The sequence below is a fragment of the Eupeodes corollae genome, chromosome X (genome assembly GCF_945859685.1).
Source record: "Eupeodes corollae chromosome X, idEupCoro1.1, whole genome shotgun sequence".
Classification (NCBI taxonomy): domain Eukaryota; kingdom Metazoa; phylum Arthropoda; class Insecta; order Diptera; family Syrphidae; genus Eupeodes; species Eupeodes corollae.
This window is the reverse complement of record NC_079150.1, coordinates 1,633,117-1,653,983: the sequence shown is the minus strand read 5'-3', so window position 1 is coordinate 1,653,983 and position 20,867 is coordinate 1,633,117. Positions and strand designations below refer to the sequence as shown.

Sequence of the window (20,867 nt, the reverse complement as noted above, 5' to 3'; positions counted from 1 at the left end):
TAAAAATAAGAGATCAGTTATCAGTCAGTAATCCGGAAATTTAAAAAAAAATATTCACGGCTCGCTTTGTTAAAGGTCAGAAAATAATCGAGGTGGTCGGAAAGCAGATATCAAATTGAAAACGATTTGCTCCGCATCAACTAATCAAGCCAGTAATATGTTTCCAATAAATTCGGTTGTCGTGAAAAGAGAAAACTGGATTACGAATCCAGTATAATAGTGTTGGACAAAATAATAAGAACAAGCTTCGTGTTCATTCCTTTCCACACATAAAAAGGTATTGCTGAAGAGTAGGAAAATAAAAAGTACACAGATTGATTTTTGACAATTTATTGCTTACAAAATTTTCTTTTTAAATATAATGTTAGGAAATAATGATAAAAAATGTTGCTTCCTCCTGGAAAAAATAATAGAAACTAAATTGGGATGGTTGGATTGTAGCGAAGAAGTAACTTAACGGTAAAAGTATTTCAAATTCTTTGAGTATTTTGTATTGGCACTCTTACTATTAACAACTGCCTCCACTGTTCGCCCCATCGATTTCACCAATTCGGCACATGTTTTTACGGGTATGGAGTACCATTCCTTTTGAATTTTCCACTACAACTCGTCTTTCTTTTTGGTTTTACAACTTCCGATCCTTTACTATGCGCCATAATTTTTCAATTGGGTTTATGCCGGGGGATTGTGATGGCCATTATAAAGCATTGATTTTGTTTTGTTGTAAATATTTGCTAGCCTATTTTGAGGGGTGCTTCGGGTCATTATCCTGAATGAATTCCCATTTAATTGGCATCTCCTCTTCAGTTAATGTTAGCATGACTGATCTTATAGTTCATCCACAATATTGGACCTGCACTAGATGCTGAAAAGTACCCTCAAATCATTATATTCCCACCACCATGCTTCACTGTCTTCTTTGTGTATTTTGAGTTAAACTTCTTGCCTTTTGGCCTTCTAAAATTCATTTTTCCATCGGAAGTAAACAAATTCATCTTTGTTTCATCCGACCACAAAACGTTAATCCAATAAAAATGGTGTACGTGTTAATTTGCAAAGGGAGGTCTTTGTATAATGTTTTGCTTAGTTAAAAAATTACACTTTTCGTGGACTTCGAATATACAACATCTAACAAACTCATAAACAAACTCAAAACGCCTATTTGCATACAAAAAAAAAATGGATCATAACGTTAAAATAACAGTTAAAGTTGGTTGTTTCTTTTTTTTCAGGTAAAATCATCATTGGCCTTAAACTTTTTACCATTAAATGAAAACAAAAAGTTATTTCCACAAAACAATTTTGCCATTTTAGAGCATTATTAGGTACGATTAAAATATAGAAAAACTAACGACAAGACTTATTTCATATTTGTGTATGGAAAATGATGAAGACATTTGTTTCTATTATTTTTTCCAACATTGTAGATTTTAAACAATTATTCAAATTATTGCACGATCGCTTAGATAATCAAACACTTTAATTTGAATCTCTATGCAAATGCTTGCTGGGAATCCAAGATCTCATTTTGATATCTACAGTTTTTAGGTGTAAGGAATGCAGAATGTTTATAATAAACATGTTTCAATTGTTTCCCCTCAGCAAATCAAACAAGAAATGAATCAATTGAAAAGTAACACATTTTTTACAAAATTTTTGAAATAAAACATTTTTTATTTTAGTAAAAAAATAATAGTTAAAACAATAAGTTGCAGCTTATATTAAGTATTTTGAAAGCAGGATTATTATCGGTTCATAAGAGATCTTATTCAAAATACACACTCTGTATAAGTTATGCATATATATATATATTTATATAAACCAACATGGTTAACCAAAGTTAAATAAAAAGATTAGGTTGCGCAACAGTCAGAACTAGGGTCAGTGACGTACAATTCTCAACTATTCATGCGTGTGAGTACTGTTTTCAAGGATGTAGGGGACGAACAAAGGTTTTAAGCCGAATCCGAACGGCTAATTTGAGAAAGCACTTTTCGTGACAAGACTTACTCTTGGAAGATTTTTGCCAATTCCTCGCAAAAACAGTACCCGTAAAAAAAAATTTAAGATAGGATTGAATCCAAGACCTCTGGCATGACAGTCCGACGCACTAATCATCATGCCACGGGTGCTACGGTTAACCAGTTGGTTGAAATAAAAAAAAAAAGAAGAAAACAAACAAAAAACAAAATTAATTTTTTAACAATAACAAATAAAATATTCAAATAAAATAAAAATTCTTCCAACACGAAACGCGGAGTAATATATGCTTTGAGTGGTGAAAAGAGTTTTACATTTTAATGTACGTTTGTATTTAAATTCAATATTAAAGAAAAAAATGTATGAATATTTTAACAAAACTAAGGATAAACAAAAAAAATGAATGGTCAAATATTTATTCAACAGTGACTGATTTGGCCAAATTTCTCGGACAATCAACATCACAGCCACGCATCACGGCTATGTGGTAGGAAAGTAATTGCATAGGAATGACAGTTAATACACCTTGAAGACAGTCAACTGTACGTGGAATTTCCAAGCTCCTTGACGAATAGGACTTCGTTTCTTCGTCGCCTTCTTCGCATACGATGATTGGGCGTCCTTTACGTGACGTCACCTGTTGTAGTGCATTCATACATTTGATGTAAACAGGATCACGTAGTACTATCATAAGAACTGGCATGGAACCATCCACTAGTGCCAAAGGTCCGTGTTTCAATTCACCAGCCATAATACCCTCACTATGCATGTATGTCAATTCTTTTACTTTCTACGGGACAAAACGGACGAAACAAACACAAATTACATGACACACAATAATTAAGAGAGAAAAGGAATGATAAACAACTTACCAAGGCACCTTCCAAACAAGTAGCGAAATTATATCCTCTTCCCATGATTAAGAGAGATTTGTGCTGATACAAATCTTTTGCTAATTCTTGTACTTTCGAATCCAACTGAAGAACCTGTCGGATTTGTTTGTCTAGTTTTGACAGTCCGTCTATAATTTCTTTTCGTCGTTGTTGCAAAGAAATTCGATCTTCACTCATTACCAAACCAAACATAACCAAGGATATGAATTGCGATGTGTAAGCTTTGGTCGAGGCAACACCGATTTCTGGGCCTGCATTAATGTGAACACCACAGTGGGATTCACGGCAGATCGAACTACCTACAGTATTCGTGATACCTACAATCAAAGCTCCACGTTGCTTGCAGTAACGTAAAGCCATTAGGGTATCTGCTGTTTCTCCAGATTGCGAGATGAAGAAGCAAACATCATCACGGAAAATAGGCGTATTACGATCGAGGAAATCTGAAGCAAGTTCAACCATAACAGGCAGCTCGGTGAGTTCTTCCAGCAATTGGCGAGTAGCCACAGCACTGTGATAAGATGTTCCACAGCCAATCAACATCAGACGACGGCAGCGTTTGATTTCAGGAATGTATTCCTTGATACCACCAAGGACAATGGTTTGATTGACAAAATTCATACGACCACGCATGGTATTAATCACGGACTCGGGTTGTTCGAAAATTTCTTTTTGCATGAAATAATCATAGTTGCCTTTCATGATTTGTTGTATTTCCATCTTGAGAGTAGTAATTTCACGAGCATGAGCATCATCGACGCAACGTTTCAGACGATGAATACTTAGAGCACCATCTTTGACTGCAGCTACATCATCGTCCTGTTCAGATAGAAATGTTTTTTGTTTTAATATTGACTTTAAAAATGTGTATTTTTATAATATTATACCTCTAGATATATGACACGATTGGTGTGTTCAATCACAGCTGAGGCATCCGATGCAAAGAAATACTCGACTTCCTTGTCTTCTAGTGGCATGAATTCAGAGGTGCTTTCAGAACGTGGAAGAACTGGCATTTCACGAGCAGTACCATGTGGACGATGTTCTTTTGTTTTATTTTTTTGTTTTTTTTTTTTTTTGTAATGTTTTTGAATGATTTTTGTGTAAATGCAGATTATTTTATTTACAATAAATCGTAGGTAGGTCGTTTCATTTCGTTTTTTTTTTTTTAATTAAGTCGGTAGCACGATGTTTGTTTGTGTGTGTGTAGTTTTATTGAATGTAGGCATAAAATCGCAGTACAGCATGAAGTTGATAAATGCAGGTAAACGAAGGCATAGGCGAATGAAGTATATTATTATTTTTTTTAAACATATTAATTATTATTTTTTATAGAATGTGGTAAAAATAAAAACCCATGAGAGTAATACACCACCACCAAGAGAAAATCCGTACGATACACACAAAAAATCAGTTCTAAACTAATTAAAGTTTTTTTTTGGGAAGTTTAAAAGAAATCAAATAAAGACCAAAGAAAAAAGAAATACCACAAGATCAAGGAAAAATAAGGAAATGATAAGACTTTTCCACAAAGTCAGTACAGCTAGTGTTAACACATCTTAAAATATTAAAATATGCGTTTCAGTGTTTTTTAAAACAGCTTTTATACATTTTGAAACGAATATTCCACATCTTAACATTCCACGTCAAATACTACACTGTAGTCGACTGAATACATCTCGGAATGTTTGTGGTTTGGACTTTTAGTTTTTATATAAACCACTACAAGTATATGTTGATCTCAAATGAAATCACTTGTTTTGCTAAATGTAAAACCAAAAAAAAATGTTGTATAATAGTTTTTTTAGAGGTATACAACTTTAAGTTGACAACACTATTTTAATTGATGCCCATTTTCTTTTTAGTTTGTCATGGAATTTTAAGAATTAAAGCCAGATTCGGTAAGTTGGCCTGATACAAGATTGTGTACGAGTATATTGCAACATCGTAAATCTACAAAAACTGACTATTTGCCATTTACAACATGAAGAACAACATTCATGGCGTTATTGCCACTATATGGCCACAAATGTTTTAAAGTTTCATTGGAAATTGGACCGGCAGGTTAGACTAGATTAGCGCCACCTTAAGTTAGTAAGATTAGACTATGTCCGAGCCACCCGTGGTGGTCATGTCAGAAATCATATTTTAGTTGTAGTGCCAGAAGATTATGTATATAAAAAGAAAAATAATATGTCAATTTCAAAAAATTTATATGTTTTTGTTTCATACCTCTAAAAAATACCTTTTATTTCCAAAACCAGTTTTTAAATCAAATTCTGTGAAACAGGACGAAGTTTTTTATCATTGCAGCTTCCATCATCTCAAAAAATGAGAGTTTATGTTTCTATAAGCCCATTAAATTCCCAATTTTAATTTAGCATTTTTATTTACAGCCTTTTTTATTTTTATTGCAATCTTAAGCACCTTTTTAAAAAAAAAACTTAACCTTATAATTGAATAAAATTATGTTTTGTTGTTGACTAACCCTTAACCTTTTTACCGTTTTATGAATACCTTTCCACAGTACTTATATAAGTAATAAAATGATTACCTTGGGTGCTAGCAGCTTCAGTTTCTATTGGTATAGTTTGTTTTTTAATTTTTTCGATTCGTTTTTTTAATTTTTGAGTTAAATAGTTGTAAATTGTCGGGGAAAAAAGAAAATAAATACAAAAAAAAATGAAAATTTTTATCGTATTGAAATCATAAAATTATAAAAAAAAAACATAGAGATTAGTAAGATCTGTACATAAATATTTATTACATTCTCAATGAGTGGACTTTTTTGGATTTTAATTTTAAGAATCTTTGGTTGCAGTAATTTTTTTGGTTTTGAAATAACACATTTATATTTTTAATATGTTTTCAAAAACTCGCTTATAAATTGCAGACAAAAATTAATAAAATTTCAAATTTCATAAAAAAAATACTGAACCGTTTTGCGATCAATAATTCATTTTTAGCTACCTTTCTCGGTTTGTGTTTTAATATCATCTTTGTTTTTTATTTAATCGAAGAGTGGTTCAAGCAGTAGTAGTAGTAGTAGTAGTAGTAGAAGAAATGTGCATGTATTTTTGTGGTAGTAGGTAGAAATATAGTAGCAGAGGAACACAGGTTTTCGATTTAAATGATTTTTTTTGTCATTAGATTTTCCAGGTAAAGGTTTATTTATTTTAGGAACACACACATAGCACGAACATAAAATAGGAAGAAAAAGAACAAAAAACAGCAACCCAAAATAAAAAATTATAAATGAAACAAAAAATTGGATAAAATAAAAAAAAATAATAAAATATACAAAACAAAAAACAAAACAAAAAACCTAAATAATAAGTAGAACAATAGTAAATATGTAAAATATAAACATAAAAACAAAACAAAAATAATTTTCACTGCAAAACTTTTGAAGTTCAACTTAAACTACATTCTTTTGATTTTTGTTTCCTTCAAAAATTAAGCATGAATATTTTTTTCAAATTAGACATGAAAGTGTGAAGTAGGAGGATACAGAATTTTGCATTCTCATTTATTGTTTTGGTATTCCCTGATAGGAAAGCCATTAACATGCGGTTATTATTTCTTTAAATATTAAAAATTACATACATACATGCCAAAATAAGAAACAAATTTAAACTTCTTGTAGAAATTGACAGTGCAGCAAAGAATACCGAAGTAGTATAAAAAAATGAGATTGAACAATTTTTATTAACATAATTAATAAATTTTTTCCGCTATTTAAATTTTCTATAGATTTTCAGAAAGTGGAATACGTTAGAAGTAAAGAAATAACACAAACTGACGATAAGCACTTACAAAAATTGAACATTTGAAGAAATTTACTGACGATGAAGGGAGATTATTTTTTGTGCTTACACACTAGACTAATTCATAAAATCGCAACTAGATTTTATTGAATCATTATAGTACATACACACAATCAAAAAAGAAAATTGTTGTATTAACTGTTTTTTTTTTTTATTAAAAAGAAATGTATTTCTTTATAATGTCTCTTATTTGTGAAGTTACTTTAATTGAAATGGCTTTAAGATCCTAAAATATATCATCTATCATCAATTCAATCGCACGTCATTTACCCAACTCAATTACCAGAACACAAATATATGACAATCATGATACATATATAAAACGTAGTCATTGACTTATAAGAACACATAAATTAAAATTATATATTATTACAATTTATCAAGATTTAAACAAATGCATTATCATACCTTTTCCGTATAAAATTGGAATGTGATCTGTGGCTAAACGAGTCTTTGTTTTAATACCAACCAATAAGGGTGAACCACGACGTGATGCAACGCATTCACCGGGGAAATGCTTTGATTTGAATGTGATTGCAAATGCACCTTCCTGACAAATAGTTAAGAAAAAATATTAGTTTAAACAAATTAATAGCATTATAAAACACTTCAGCTTAACACATTTTATAGTATGATTATTTACGAATTTGTAAAAGTGCCGAATATTTTAATATTTGTGTTGTGTTTAATAAAAAAAAAAAGTTTTTGCCATCATTTACATGATTAAGACCCAATTATTATACAATCAACTCACCATTTGCTGAATAACCTGCTCTACTAGTTCTCTAAACGAATAGCCAGGATGTTGTTTCCACAAATGATGTATAAGCTTAGCCATTACTTCGGTATCAGTATCTGATTCAAAAACATAACCACGTTTTTCAAGGAATGTCTTGACATCTTTGTAATTTGTAATAATTCCGTTGTGTACAACAACAAATGAGTTAGATTCATCCGAACGTTGTGGATGAGAATTTGTTTCCGATGGAACACCATGAGTAGCCCAACGGGTATGTGATATACCAACATGAGTCTGAATAGGTTCATCAAAATTTGGACCACTAAATTCTATTTCAACAAAAAATATAATATGTCAAAATAATAACAAATAAAACTTGTGTTATCGATAAGACTTACTTTCTGCAATAGCATCTTCTAGAACCTTAACTTTGCCACATCGTTTAACCATAACAATATCTTTGCCATCCATTGAATCAATGGCAACGCCAGTTGAGTCATAACCACGATATTCCAAACGTTTCAGTCCGTTAACGAGTAATTCCAGAACCTCATGACGAGATTTTGGTGTCATATAGTTAAGGTATGCGAATATTCCTGTAATTATAATTATTGTTAGTTTTTTTTTCTTAAATCTAATGCATAGCATTTGTTAGAAGTTTTATTTGTTCAATGGAAATGTGTGTTAATCAATGATTTTTTTTTAATTTTATTGTTTTGTTTTCCACTCTTTATAACAGAAGCCTAAAAAATAATTTACTTTAAATGTCAATGGTGAATAAAAGGATTAAGTCCATTTTTAATTATCTGATAAATTTCAAAGCTTATTCTTATTAAGACACCCTATGACATCGATAGTGTATTTTACATCCTCAATCGATTCTTAAAATTAATTTTGAAAATATTTGTATCATCAAAGATGTTTTGGCCAATTCAAATGTCGAGGCTAAAATTTAAATGATTTGAATTCCTTTTTATGTTCTGTTCTCTGTATTAAATTATGTAAATTATTTCAATAAAATTTGTCAACAAATATTAAATTTTGTTTGTGCGGCCATAATACGAGTATGATAAAATATACAAAAATTATTTTTATCGTTTTTTTTGTCTGTATATAGTTAATATTCATTTAAAATATTGCTATTATTTGAAATTTGCTATGAATTAATTAAAAAAAATAGTAACATTTGTATTGCAATAAATAAATATAGGGACAAAAAAAACAAAAAGTATGCCATAGGCAGCTATTACGTATTAAGAATTTTTAATTAAATAACTCGAAGAGTTACCACTTCAAAGAGTAAAATGAGTCCAATAACAGGTAATTGTCCTACTTTATTAAATCTAAGGAACTGTATTGTTTAAGGCTAACCATAAACGCAGACGGAATTTGTGATGATTTGTTTTCAAATTCTATTAAAATAAAATTTTTACTTTTCTTGGACCAAGCATGTTTCTTGAAATTTTGTTTGCGAAATAAGGGATTGGTAAAGAATGCAGCAAACACAAAACTGAATCAATTTAAAAGGTCATATTACATAGAAAAAAACATTTTCTGGTATACCCACGACCTATACCTACCAAACCAAAATGTTTAATACTCAGTTCGTGTAAACAAAATCAAAAATGAATGTACATAATCTTGGCACATAAGTCAATATAAGAAATTAATCTAGACACAACAAGATGCAAGCCGTGAAATTAAAACAAAAAAAAAAAAATAAACCAAGATGTTAGGTAATCACAAGAAAAAATATGTTTATGTAATGTGAAGAAACTGGATTTTAAAGTTTTTGGTTTCATGGTAGTTGGTATTTAAACAATGAAATGCAATAAAATTATATCGCAGCCCCCATTTGCGTATGTAATTTAAACAATCATTGGATGGTGTTTTTTTTAATTCAATGCATATCAATCGAGCAACAAAATCAGTAGCAACACCTTAGTAAATAAGCTAAGTAGATATATAAAAAGTGAGGAGTTAAAGGGATAATTTATGAAACTCCGACTAGAAGGAAATTCTGGGGTTTCAAGTCTCTCTTTCTATTTAGAGTAGAGAATCGTATTATCTTCTAGGGTCAGTTATTCACAAACAACTGAGTGTGCTAAGCAGTCTATGGTTCAAAGGACTGACTTTGACTATTCAACAAAAATGTGTCTAGCTTAAGTTTAGGATATAGGATAGTTATTTAACAAACAAGGACATATCTTTTTGGAACCAAAAACGCAGTTCTTTAATCCCAGTTAATTGAAAAATATACAAAAAATAATTTACCACACAAATTGTTAATAATAAACAATATACTTACCACACATTTTCCTGGTTTTGAGTAAGGTATGGAGTTTTACTAATCGATGATAAAAAGATGATAATTATCCACCACTGAAACATAAGAGCATTTTCAATTAAATATAAATTTTTGTTGAGATTGATTTTTTTTTTTAAATATTCATGAAACTTTTATCTTTATTTATGACATCGACAAAAATGTTATGTTTTTGTTACTTGAATTTAAGTTTGTTTAGTTAATTTATTTTATGAGTTTTATTTAATCTATATAAAATATTTCTGAAGTGTGATGCAAGCTACAGTTGAACTAAACGTATTTCTTTTTTTTTATATTTGATTTTCAAACTTTTTGAAAATACTGTATAAATACGTTACTTCATGTTCAACTATTAACTATTCAAACCAAGTAAATTTAATATCAAACAAGTGTTTCAAAACAAATCATTTGATATTAAATACGAAAACATTTAAGTTTATGAAACAAATATTTGCCACGTTAATTCAAATATAAACACAAATGCATTTCTTTGTATAAAACTGATAAATACTTTAAACATAATTGAAAACTAAAGTCATACACAAAACAAGTAATTTGAATAAGAAAACAGCTTTTTTTACCTGTGTTTTTTTAATTCTTCTTTATAATTTCGTGAATAAAACTAAGTAAAAAAAATATTTGTTAAATCATAGAAAATAATGCAAATTATTATGAAAATATTTTCAAAAAGTAACAGTAAACTGACCACGACACACGACCGGAACGTAAATATTAAAACAAAAAAAAAAAAACAAAACAAAAAGATATCCAAACAAACTTTAAATCGACACAAATCAACCACTCGGCGCAACTGCTGGAATCACAATGAGTTTTGGTTATAAAAGTACGTTGGATAAAATATGGAGTACGTGGGATATTTTTCTGGGTGTATATTACTCGCAAGCCGCTATCAAAAGCAACAAATCACCAACGTCAACAACAATAAAAACCCAATCATGATCATGGTAGACGGGATATTTCTTTTGTTTAAGTTTTAATAATTATTTAACAAGTCTATACCAGGCAGTGGCATTTTTAGCGATCGCGGTGAAGTACAGACTACACTGGGGTATAATGAAAAAGAAATAAACACAAAACTTTACTAAAATATTCTTTTCTTTTAAGACAAGTTGTTTTAGTTCATAGTTTGAAAGATTCACGAAAAAAGATTCCTCTGAAAACTAAAACTGTGAACAATGTTATTAGAAGGTAGAAGCCACAAGAAATCAAGGTACCTTGCAGTTTATAAATAATTAATATGAATTAATGTTTGAAGATCTAATAATTAATTTAAGAGGATCTGTCTCAAATACTCTCAAAAAGCAATGCCCGTGAAAAATAAAATATTATTATTATTATTATTTATTAACAAGCAATTAAAATTACAAGCTAATATAAAATTTAACAAGCCTAGCTGCAGAGACTATTGGCTTATTTGCTTGAAAGTTCAAGTTACAATTTTTGCTTTTTTGAGAAACTCAGTAATATTATTTATATTTGTTAAGCTGGGATTTTTGAGGATTTCATATACGGGAATATTTTTGAAAATTTTTTTAATTATGGGCTGTGTCAACAGACAATGTACCAAAATATGTTTTAATAAATAAACAAGCTTGGATTCAATCCATACTACCGAAGCTGACGGGGCAGTCCATAGACATGCTCATTTATACATTGTATTGTATGCATATAAATTTGCCAAGTTCCATATTGGAAAGGGAAATTCAGTAAGGACCACAGTCCCATTAGTTTTGTTATTAAGAACTATTGAACAAAAATAGTAATTTATTAAAAAAAAAAAACGATATTTGCAAAGTGTTCAAAATATTAGAAACAAAAATATAAGAACCAAGTTTAATTTTTACCAGATTTAAGTAAACTCTGTCCCTCTGTCAGCTATAGTTAGCTTAACGATCAAACTCATTCGAAGACGTGGTGGAAATAATTTACTCTTCCTTCTCTACCTACAGTGAATATACCCTAGCTAACTTGTTTTTTAATTTTTTGTTAGTTGATGCAGGAAAATGTCAAACCGTACTTCCATTACCCACCCACTCCCGCAAGGTAGTTCGGCAAAAATTCCTTTGCCCCACTACAATGCCTACAAAAACCAAGACCAAGACGCAAATCAAGAAGACAAGACAAGAAAAGAACCAAACACACTCGTAAATGTGCATTTTCTGCGGCAAAGATACCTTGAGCCTTTCTTATCAAATATTGTATCAGTCGACGACGACGACGACTATGAAGCTAATGGAATTGGTGACGGTATAACTTGTTTAGTCGATATGCCACTTGCCACGCGCACATTCGGGTGTCTCGAAGCATGTTACCTAACTATTATTTTGGTTTTTATTCTGTTAGGTTTCATTACATTTCTGTTTCCACTTAATTAGCAATTTTTTTTACCTTCCTGGTACAGTGATAAAATACAATGATGCCACATGGACATAAGAAAACTAACTGACCTAACTTGATAGAGTCGGCTTTGTTGTAATTGCATGTTAATTAGTTCTAAGGCGGGTTTTTTTTTGTTTCAATACTGGTCTGGGCGCGCTGCCTGCGAGCTTATACAAAATACCATTTAATGAACCAAAATTAAAACTGAAGAATTGAATTGGGTTTGAGATTGAAAAGTGAGAGTGACTTTAAGTATAGGTAGGTGCCTTAAAATAGCTACTCAGTTGTTGTGCGTCGTGTTGGATGATGGGTTTAGTGTTGTTGCTTTTTTTTTATTAAGGTCAACTTGTTGGTTATTTGCGCCTGGTTTGATGGCTTTTCGCACAAATCGAGGTGTTAGTTGTGAGTGTTACAGTCTTGTGTATCTACTTATACATTTTTTTTTTATTATTTTACATAAATTGAAATCATAGAGAACTATTGTATTATATCATCCCGGTATTTATATATTTTTAAAATTTTCGTTTGGTAGTTTTGTTTGGTACTTTATTTAATGCAAAATATGTAGACTGAGATGTCTTGCATACCGAGTGTTATGGAAATAGGACAGATGGCTCAGATGCAGTCTTAAAATTATGCTTCCGATATACATTTAATGCTTTAGGTGTGAAGATGTCCGTTCTTCAAATGATCTTTATCAGTTATTTTCTTTCTTATTTTATCTTAAGATACGTCGAAACTCTGAGGATTTTATAAAAATGTAACAGTTAAATAACAAAAATAAATGTTTAAAAGTGCGTAATTGGAACCACCCACTTGACTCAAAAAGACTATTTTTCAAGAAAAATGCATGGGTAACCCCACCGAGAAAAATGCGTGGGGCCTAAATTGTATGTTAAAAAATCTCCGAGAATATAATTCAGTTTTTATTGTTTTATCTGAAAATAGGCAGAACTACTTATATAAGTAATTTCTTAAAATTAGTTTTCTTGTTATTTTTTTTTCTTAATTTATTTCTTTTCTTATATTTATTTGGTTCAAATTCGAGTTCTTTTTCTATATTCTATTTTTTCAAAGATCAACAACCAGTGCAACAACTACCTATGTATTTAGTACAATATATCATATAACACATCTCATAGACACTTTTGGACGTAACAGTTTCCAACTTTTTACGATACAGGCTAGGTTGACAAACAAGTGCCTATCTATATATTAGCAAGATACAACATAGTCGCAAATAAAATGCTACAACCATAATGCTAATTATAATACTTTTGACTATACTGTTGATGGAAACCGGATTAATAAGCATTATGGGGTATTTAAGTTTGAATACCACCGAAGTTGAAGTTAATAACATATGTATACAAATATCAAAGTATTGTTCTTGTTTTGATAATATTAGTTAAATACAGCCCTGCAGAAACGATGACATTCGATGAACTTCATCCTTGTGACACGAAACAGGAATTAACTTTTAGAAAGCACAACTGCATACTCTGAAAATGCAGTTGATTGAATATAATTGAAAAGGCATCGAGGACGTCAACAACCGTTTTTTTGTTTAAACAAATTTGCAACAAAAAAACAGGTACCTTAAAAACTGCTTTTCCCATAAGGGGTTCGTTACAGCACACTCAAGTTAACAATAACTTTACATATAAGAGTTTTATTTTCATCAACAGATAAATGCATTAAGATGAATTCTAATGTTAATATTTGTAAATACATTTAAAACATTTTAATTTAAATAAATTTGTTTGGTGAAAAACACCAGCAATGTTTTACTGATGACATTCCAATTTTTAATGCAATCTACAACGGAATAGCAGAAAAGAGGCGCGAAGCTCTTGTTTATTAAATACCTCAAATTAAATGACTTAACTGATAGCTATAATGGACTTCTAGGCAGTTTACTTTTTCTTTTTCAACCAATATATTAAAGCGATGGTAACAAAATCTAAAATACAATACGTGGCCGGGCACATACACCTTCTTATTATTATGTAATGAACTCTCTCATAACCGGAACTTGACGGTCATGTTATGTTAAGAACATGGTTATGGGAACACGTTTTTTATCAAAGTATTATTTCGAAAACTGTTTAGAGAGATGCCCGATTTCGAGTGGTGTTTTGAAACACTAGAAATAAAATGTTGGTATGTGTAACTTAGGTATTACTAATAAATATATGAGAACAAATTGTAACCTGATTTTAATATTCCGAAGTTTCAAATAGACTTAAGGGACCAGCTATCTGTGTTTCCCTTTGATTAGAAACACAAATTATATACTGATCGATCGGAAATCAGACATTTTTTTTTGAGAAAATAAAGATTTAAAATTAAAAATCTATTTTTCTATTTACCCGGACGGAAGTTCATTTTCTTGAACAGCTGACTTTTATGTTCAAAAGTGAAACGATCGTTCCAATGATTTGTGTTATAATTTCTGTCATTAAATATTTGTCGCTGCATTACCATGAAGACATTTTTTTAATGACAGAAATTTTGTATGATCGCTATAAACAATCTACAATCATTATTTATTTCACTGTGCCCAAACAAAATTTACAACATAGATTATTTGAATAGAAATCATTTAAGTCCTTTGCGAGACGATTCTCATTTAACTTTTGAAGAATTTATATATGTAAAGAAAACAACCTAAAAATGGCAAGAGCCAAGTTTGAAGAAAGTTCATTCAACGATTACACTGTAGGTGGACTTTTTAGTGTTCTTGTTGTTCTTTAACTGATTGGAATCTTGAGTTTAACTTCTTTTTTACTGAATCATACCTGTTCTTAAGAACCTCATACCTACCTCATACATTGTATTATTGTTATCGTGTAAGGGTTTCCGGTCATTGAATGATAGAAGATATGCCGACCAGAAAACAGCAACAACTTAATTAACAAACGTTTATGACTGATAAGAGTATGCCAGCGATGGAATTCAAATTCATTCAACAAAAAACAATTATTTTAAATCAAACCGCGTAATTTTCCTTACAAATTTGCGTCTAGAAAGTTTACTAATATTTTATGATAATTTCTTTAGAAGCACTAGTTTAAAATATCGATTTTATATGATATATATTTAAGGAAATCCAATAAAGTTCTGAATACCCTATACTAGGATTCAAACGGAATATTTAAGATATCACGATTTGGAACGTATTTTCCCAATAGCAAACATTTTTGTTAAATGTAAGTGTATTTTGAACATCGATTTATCCTTCTAAAGGATAGCTATGTCAATATTGCTCACGAAAACCTACGCATTTGTAACACATAACTAGCGCAAATTTTAAAAAATTAATATGATCAACAAAAAAGTTGTGAAAGCAGATGTTTTGGAACATACCTACCTACATTAGAAAAATTTAACAATAGTAAATTCCAACTCTGTGTTCGTAACCTTTAATTTTTTCATCTCAGTCTTTTACAAACTTGCAATTTACGTCATGTGATGTAGGATTTTTGTTTTTAAGTTATAAGTATCATCCCAAAATACCATTTTTACCGCCACTGTGCATTTCATGTGAAAGGAGCTTTTACTGAACATAGCCCTAAGCTTAAAAAGCTTTGCATCTACTATTTGTCATTTAGCGCCCTCAGCCTCACGCCGCGCCGCGCCGAGGCGAATTGTTTTGTTGTGTTGGTATGACGGTGTGTGACACGACTCACTTGATTTTTCATTTCCATTTCCTCTATGACCACAGGTTTTTTGTTTATAAATTGTTTTTTTTTTTCTCAGTTGTTTTGAATGAATTTTTTTTGTGCAATTGCAATTATGATAACAGTAATCAAGTAGGTTATTATCAAAAAGATAAAACAAACTCACCCGTTGTCCGAAATTAATGCCCAATTCGATTGAATATTTATTTATTAAATTAAAACTTATTTTTTCTTTCCATTAGAAACGAAATTCGAACTTTGTTACTCCCGTTCAACGAGAAAAATACACCAAAAATCACAGAACAGTTGTTTAAATAAAATAAAATAAATTTAACTGAACACAAAACAAGTAGAATCTAATTAGAAAATTGTCTTAAAAAATTATTGCTTTTTTGTTAGACTATTAAAACAATTAAAATCACAAACGAGAGTGAATTTTCATCGTGAGTATCGCGCGGTTAATACGATAAGGAGACGTAACTTTTATCGGTTTTGGTGTTTCGTTTGGTTTTTGGTAGCTGCTGTTTTTTTATTATTTGAGAAAGCATTTTGTCATTTTGTGTTGGTCCTCACCAAAAACACTTTATTAATAAGATGGGAATCTCAGACTGACACTACGATATGCCTACAAGCTGCGGAGGACTAAATGTGAGAAAGTGTGTGTAAAGTGATGCAAATTCCCAATACATTCTCGAATTTAGTCCTCAGAACTATCATATTGCGTCATGTTGAGAGTTAAATGGGCGCGTTCTAATACAAAGCCAACATAACCCAAATGCTTTGCATTAGTTTATATTAAATTGAATAAAGATAAAAAGAAAACATTTAATGATTTTGTAGTGTATTCTTTTGTTTGTTTTCATTATTTTTGGATACAATATTAGCAAAAGCAGGTTGCTTCTGGCTCATAGTACTCTCATGGTTAAATGCGAATAGGGCGGCAAAGGTTGAAGATTTGACAATTCCAAACAGAAAATAGCGAGGGACTGTGGTGAATTAACGATAGGCTGAGTGAATAAGAAAAACACAATTTTTTTAAGCAGGGATGTGAAAAAATTAGAGCAAACAAATTCAATCAGCATTTAAAAAAATGTTTAATGCAAAATTTTGTGGTGCATTAGGTATAAACAAAAATTGATACAATACATTTTATCAACGCATTTCTTTAATAAAAATCCAAAGGGCTAGTTTGAGAAAGCACTTTTTATGACAAGAATTACCCAAATAAAACTTGTCGACTTTCTTGAAACCTCAAATGTCATTCCGATCTAACAATTTGCATTTAGGCAAGGTCACCAATTGAGTGCTTGTAATAGGTAACCACTGCTAAACAGTTTAGATATTGAAAAAGCTTTTGATATTATGTGGTATGATGGTGTTCTTCATAAACTCAAGGTCTTTGGTTGTCCTTTTTATCTTATAAAAATGTATAAAGTTTTCTCAGAAATAGAAAATTTTAAATTTATTTGAATAATATACATTCTTCTTTGAGAAAATTTAACCTTGGGGGTACCACAAGGATCGGCGTTGGGTCCATTACTGTATATCACATTCGTTGCTGACTTCCCCGAAATATGAAACTGTGAAATTGCGATGTTTGCGGATGACACTGCTATTTACAGTTGAAATAATTTTTATCATGAAATAAAGAATAATTTACAACATGCTCTAAACAAAATTTACGATTATTTCATAGCATGAAAAGTTAAACTTAACGCTGACAAAGGCGTATATTTAGACAAGACATTGGCCTTCCGTGGCCATATCACAAACTCTCTCAACAAAATAAACATTGCTAGCAAAATGTTATACTTTCTCATAAGTAGGAAATCACCCAAGCCATAATTTTCTATGCACGTCCAGTATTAGCACTTGCCCAAAATCATCAAGAAACTACACATTTCACAAAACAGAGCCTTGAAAATGATTATAAATTTAACAAAATATATTAATACAAAATTTTAAAAATCAATAAACAATAATAACTTCAAATTCTAAATTATTTGTTTGTTAATTAATTTATTTTGTTGTTTGTTTGTGTATTTTCTTTTAAATTTTGTATATATTTTTTGTATTTACTTATTGATATGCTTATTAATTAACTTACTTTTTTATTCATTTAATTATTTATTCTATATAATAAGAATGTAATTTAAGTATTAAATCTCTGAGTAAAGGCCTGACATGTGGATACGTGAACAAAATTGCATTATGGCTATGCAGTAATTTCGCAAACTTAAGTGAATTTTCGTTGGGTTTTTGACATAAGCTTATGTTTGCTTATGCCTATTATAGTTGGGCCTTAAGTTCCGTATTTTTATATTGCAAAGCCTGTGAAAAGAAATAAAGTATTTATCGCTCTATCTTTCTTCCGATTAAAAGCTAAGTTTGATGCGCCGTCAAAAAATGTTTTTTTAGTGGCGCATGGAACACGATTGGAATTTTGTTAGTTTAACTTCCTGTACGTGTTAAGGAGTGCAGAAGAGCTGTCAAATTGCTTATTAACCATTTATTTAAAAATCGTATTAGTATTAGTATTGCAACAAAGCGGGGTAAATCTACTGAAAAATCCAGATCATTAGATTTGATCTTGAATCAAAAAAAAAATCTAAATATTTTGCCCGGGGAATGCAAAAACAGGGGAAATTTGTGTTTTGAATTTGTTTTTTTTTAATGAACTTGTCTGTCATTTCCCTTCATTTATTGGAAACTTTTTGTCTATTATATTGAGAAAAACAAGTGTAATATTGGCTAAGCAAATTTTTTCGTCGTTAAAATACTGGGGGAGATGAAAATCTACGAATTTTATATTACCCTCAATCGAAACAAAACTTTCATTTAGACTTCTTTGGTAAGTTACTTTTTTTTACATTCAATAACAATATAATAGAGTTAATGCACGTATTATGTGCAGAAACTTAAAAAAAAAGATTGATTTAAGAACAAAACTCAGCTATTGTACCTCATATGGATATGGATCAAGAAATGAAAGAGGGAAGAGACTCATCAAGGTGGTTATGAGAAATGAATTCTTCAAAAAGAAAAATACCAGGAAATTGACGACGTGGATCTCACCGAACAGAAAGGCTAAAAATGAAATGAAATGAAATGCATTTTGACAGCAATCACAGACTATTAAGAATAAAAAAAAAAGATGACCATACGACATTGCTAAGAAAACGACAAATTGACGTTATCCCTGAAATAGTTTCGGATCAAGAAATAATTACAAAGATCAATCAGCTTTTAGTACAGTCAAACACGAATAATAACCTTCAAAATAAATATGACAGTCTAGAAAATATTATAAAGACTACAGCAAAAATGCCAATAATGAAAACAAAAACTTCCAAAGAAAAAAAATATTCGACGAAACCAAAGCTCTTATTTTTAGAAAAGAAACCTTAAGAACAAAACCACGACTACTTAACCAAGGAAAAATAGAGAAACTGTTCAACTCGACTAAGAATGTCACAGAAGAAGAAGATACAATAGACAACATAGATTCAATCTATCCAAATGGCCATAGACTATCTGAAAAAAAGACAAATGCAAAGGAAATGACGGAATATTATCAAAAATGTTAATTTATTTGAAAACTCCTTTTCCAACATTGTAAAAAACATATTTAACGAAATACTATGCAAACAAGACAAATCCCTTAACAATGGAAAGAAACTACGATAACATTAATATACAAAAAAGGAAATAAGGACGATACCAATAACTACAGACCCATAAGTAACATTTCTACAATTTAAAAGAGAAAAAAATAGAGAATATAGGACTCAAATTTAATATAATAAGAGAAGTTACACAAGGAGATCCGCTTTCACCAACTATATTTATTTCAATTCTGCGAGACATTCTTTAAAACACTAACTGGAAAACAAAATATGGAATAAGGATATGTGGACAAGTTCTTAACAATTTATGATTTGCAGACGATATAGTTCTTATTTCTAGAAAAGCAAAACATGTTGACAGAACTTACTAACTACCCTGCGTAAAAATTACGGTCTTCAAATAAACAAATCGAAAACTAAAGTCATGACAAATCACACAAAAGAAGATATAACGTTGGACGAAAAAAAATTGAGTATGTTTAAAAACCATTTAAGGACCATGAAAATAAAGGAATTAAGTCGAAGGGTACGGAATGAAGATATTTGAAATAGAACCAAAATTATTGACGTCACAGATGGAACAAGCATAGAGCTGGACAGGACATGTATCTAGACTTCAGGACCAAAGATGGACAAATATTACAACAAAATGTAGATCAGAAAACAATAGACCAACAAGACAACCCAATATAAGATGGAGTGATGATCTATCACAAATTAGCACAAATTGGTACAACGAATCCAAAAATAGAGACGCATGATTAGCGTTGGGTTGAGGCTCATGTCACACAATTTTAGAATATGGCTGCTGAAGCAGAAGAAACATACAAGTATTTCGGATGTATTTCTTTTATATACAAAGAGTATTGATTTCATTTTTATTTAACTCTTGGTTGTGTTTTTCGAATGGAACTATTCATCTCTTAAACGACTTTAACCTACCAAACATGACAGCTATCGTTATACCATATTATTTACATTGCAGCAAGTAAAATGCATTAAAAATTTTAAGTAGTTGTCATCGTTTTTTTTTTCTTTTACGGCCATTCACGTTCTTTTGATTTTCGAAAATCGAATTTTTAGCACCTTTCTAAGCATTTTTTTGCATGATGTATTGAAAATATTCCAATTTTGGATGATACTGACTTTGCTTAGCATTCAAATCATTATATCAATGACTAATTTAAATGTTGTCAATCAAGGTACAATATTTGTTTCGTGATTCACTCTCTTTGAATTAACCACCGCAATCCAACAATTAAAATGACCGAACCGCTGATCAAATACTATGATTACAAGAATTTATTATTAATTCTTAATTAACGAAATTTAAATAATAAACTAAACATTTTACTGAAACTTTGTGGTGGATTCTTTTAGATTCAGGTGAAAG

General features: G+C 30.3%; 1 protein-coding gene across 9 annotated transcripts in view; it reads right to left on the bottom strand.

The window, feature by feature from the left end:
* Window positions 1-2,157: 2,157 nt before the first annotated feature.
* Window positions 2,158-20,867, bottom strand: part of LOC129953197 (glutamine--fructose-6-phosphate aminotransferase [isomerizing] 2) — a 233,214-nt gene continuing 214,504 nt past the window's right edge. Inside the window, exons 1-11 of one of the 9 annotated variants that reach the window (XM_056066112.1) lie at window positions 10,472-10,625; window positions 10,347-10,387; window positions 9,748-9,821; window positions 7,838-8,035; window positions 7,455-7,768; window positions 7,109-7,250; window positions 5,844-5,870; window positions 5,428-5,451; window positions 3,761-3,918; window positions 2,853-3,692; window positions 2,158-2,770 (exon numbers count right to left, since the gene is read on the bottom strand). In XM_056066112.1, the coding sequence (XP_055922087.1) occupies window positions 2,396-2,770; window positions 2,853-3,692; window positions 3,761-3,918; window positions 5,428-5,451; window positions 5,844-5,870; window positions 7,109-7,250; window positions 7,455-7,768; window positions 7,838-8,035; window positions 9,748-9,754 (2,085 nt within the window). In that variant the 5' untranslated portion in view covers window positions 9,755-9,821; window positions 10,347-10,387; window positions 10,472-10,625 and the 3' untranslated portion in view covers window positions 2,158-2,395. Of the gene's footprint in view, window positions 2,771-2,852; window positions 3,693-3,760; window positions 3,919-5,427; window positions 5,452-5,843; window positions 5,871-7,108; window positions 7,251-7,454; window positions 7,769-7,837; window positions 8,036-9,747; window positions 9,825-10,346; window positions 10,388-10,471; window positions 10,626-16,014; window positions 16,509-20,867 lie in introns of those variants that run through there. The other 8 variants (XM_056066117.1, XM_056066114.1, XM_056066113.1 and 5 more) reach the window with 8 other exon arrangements.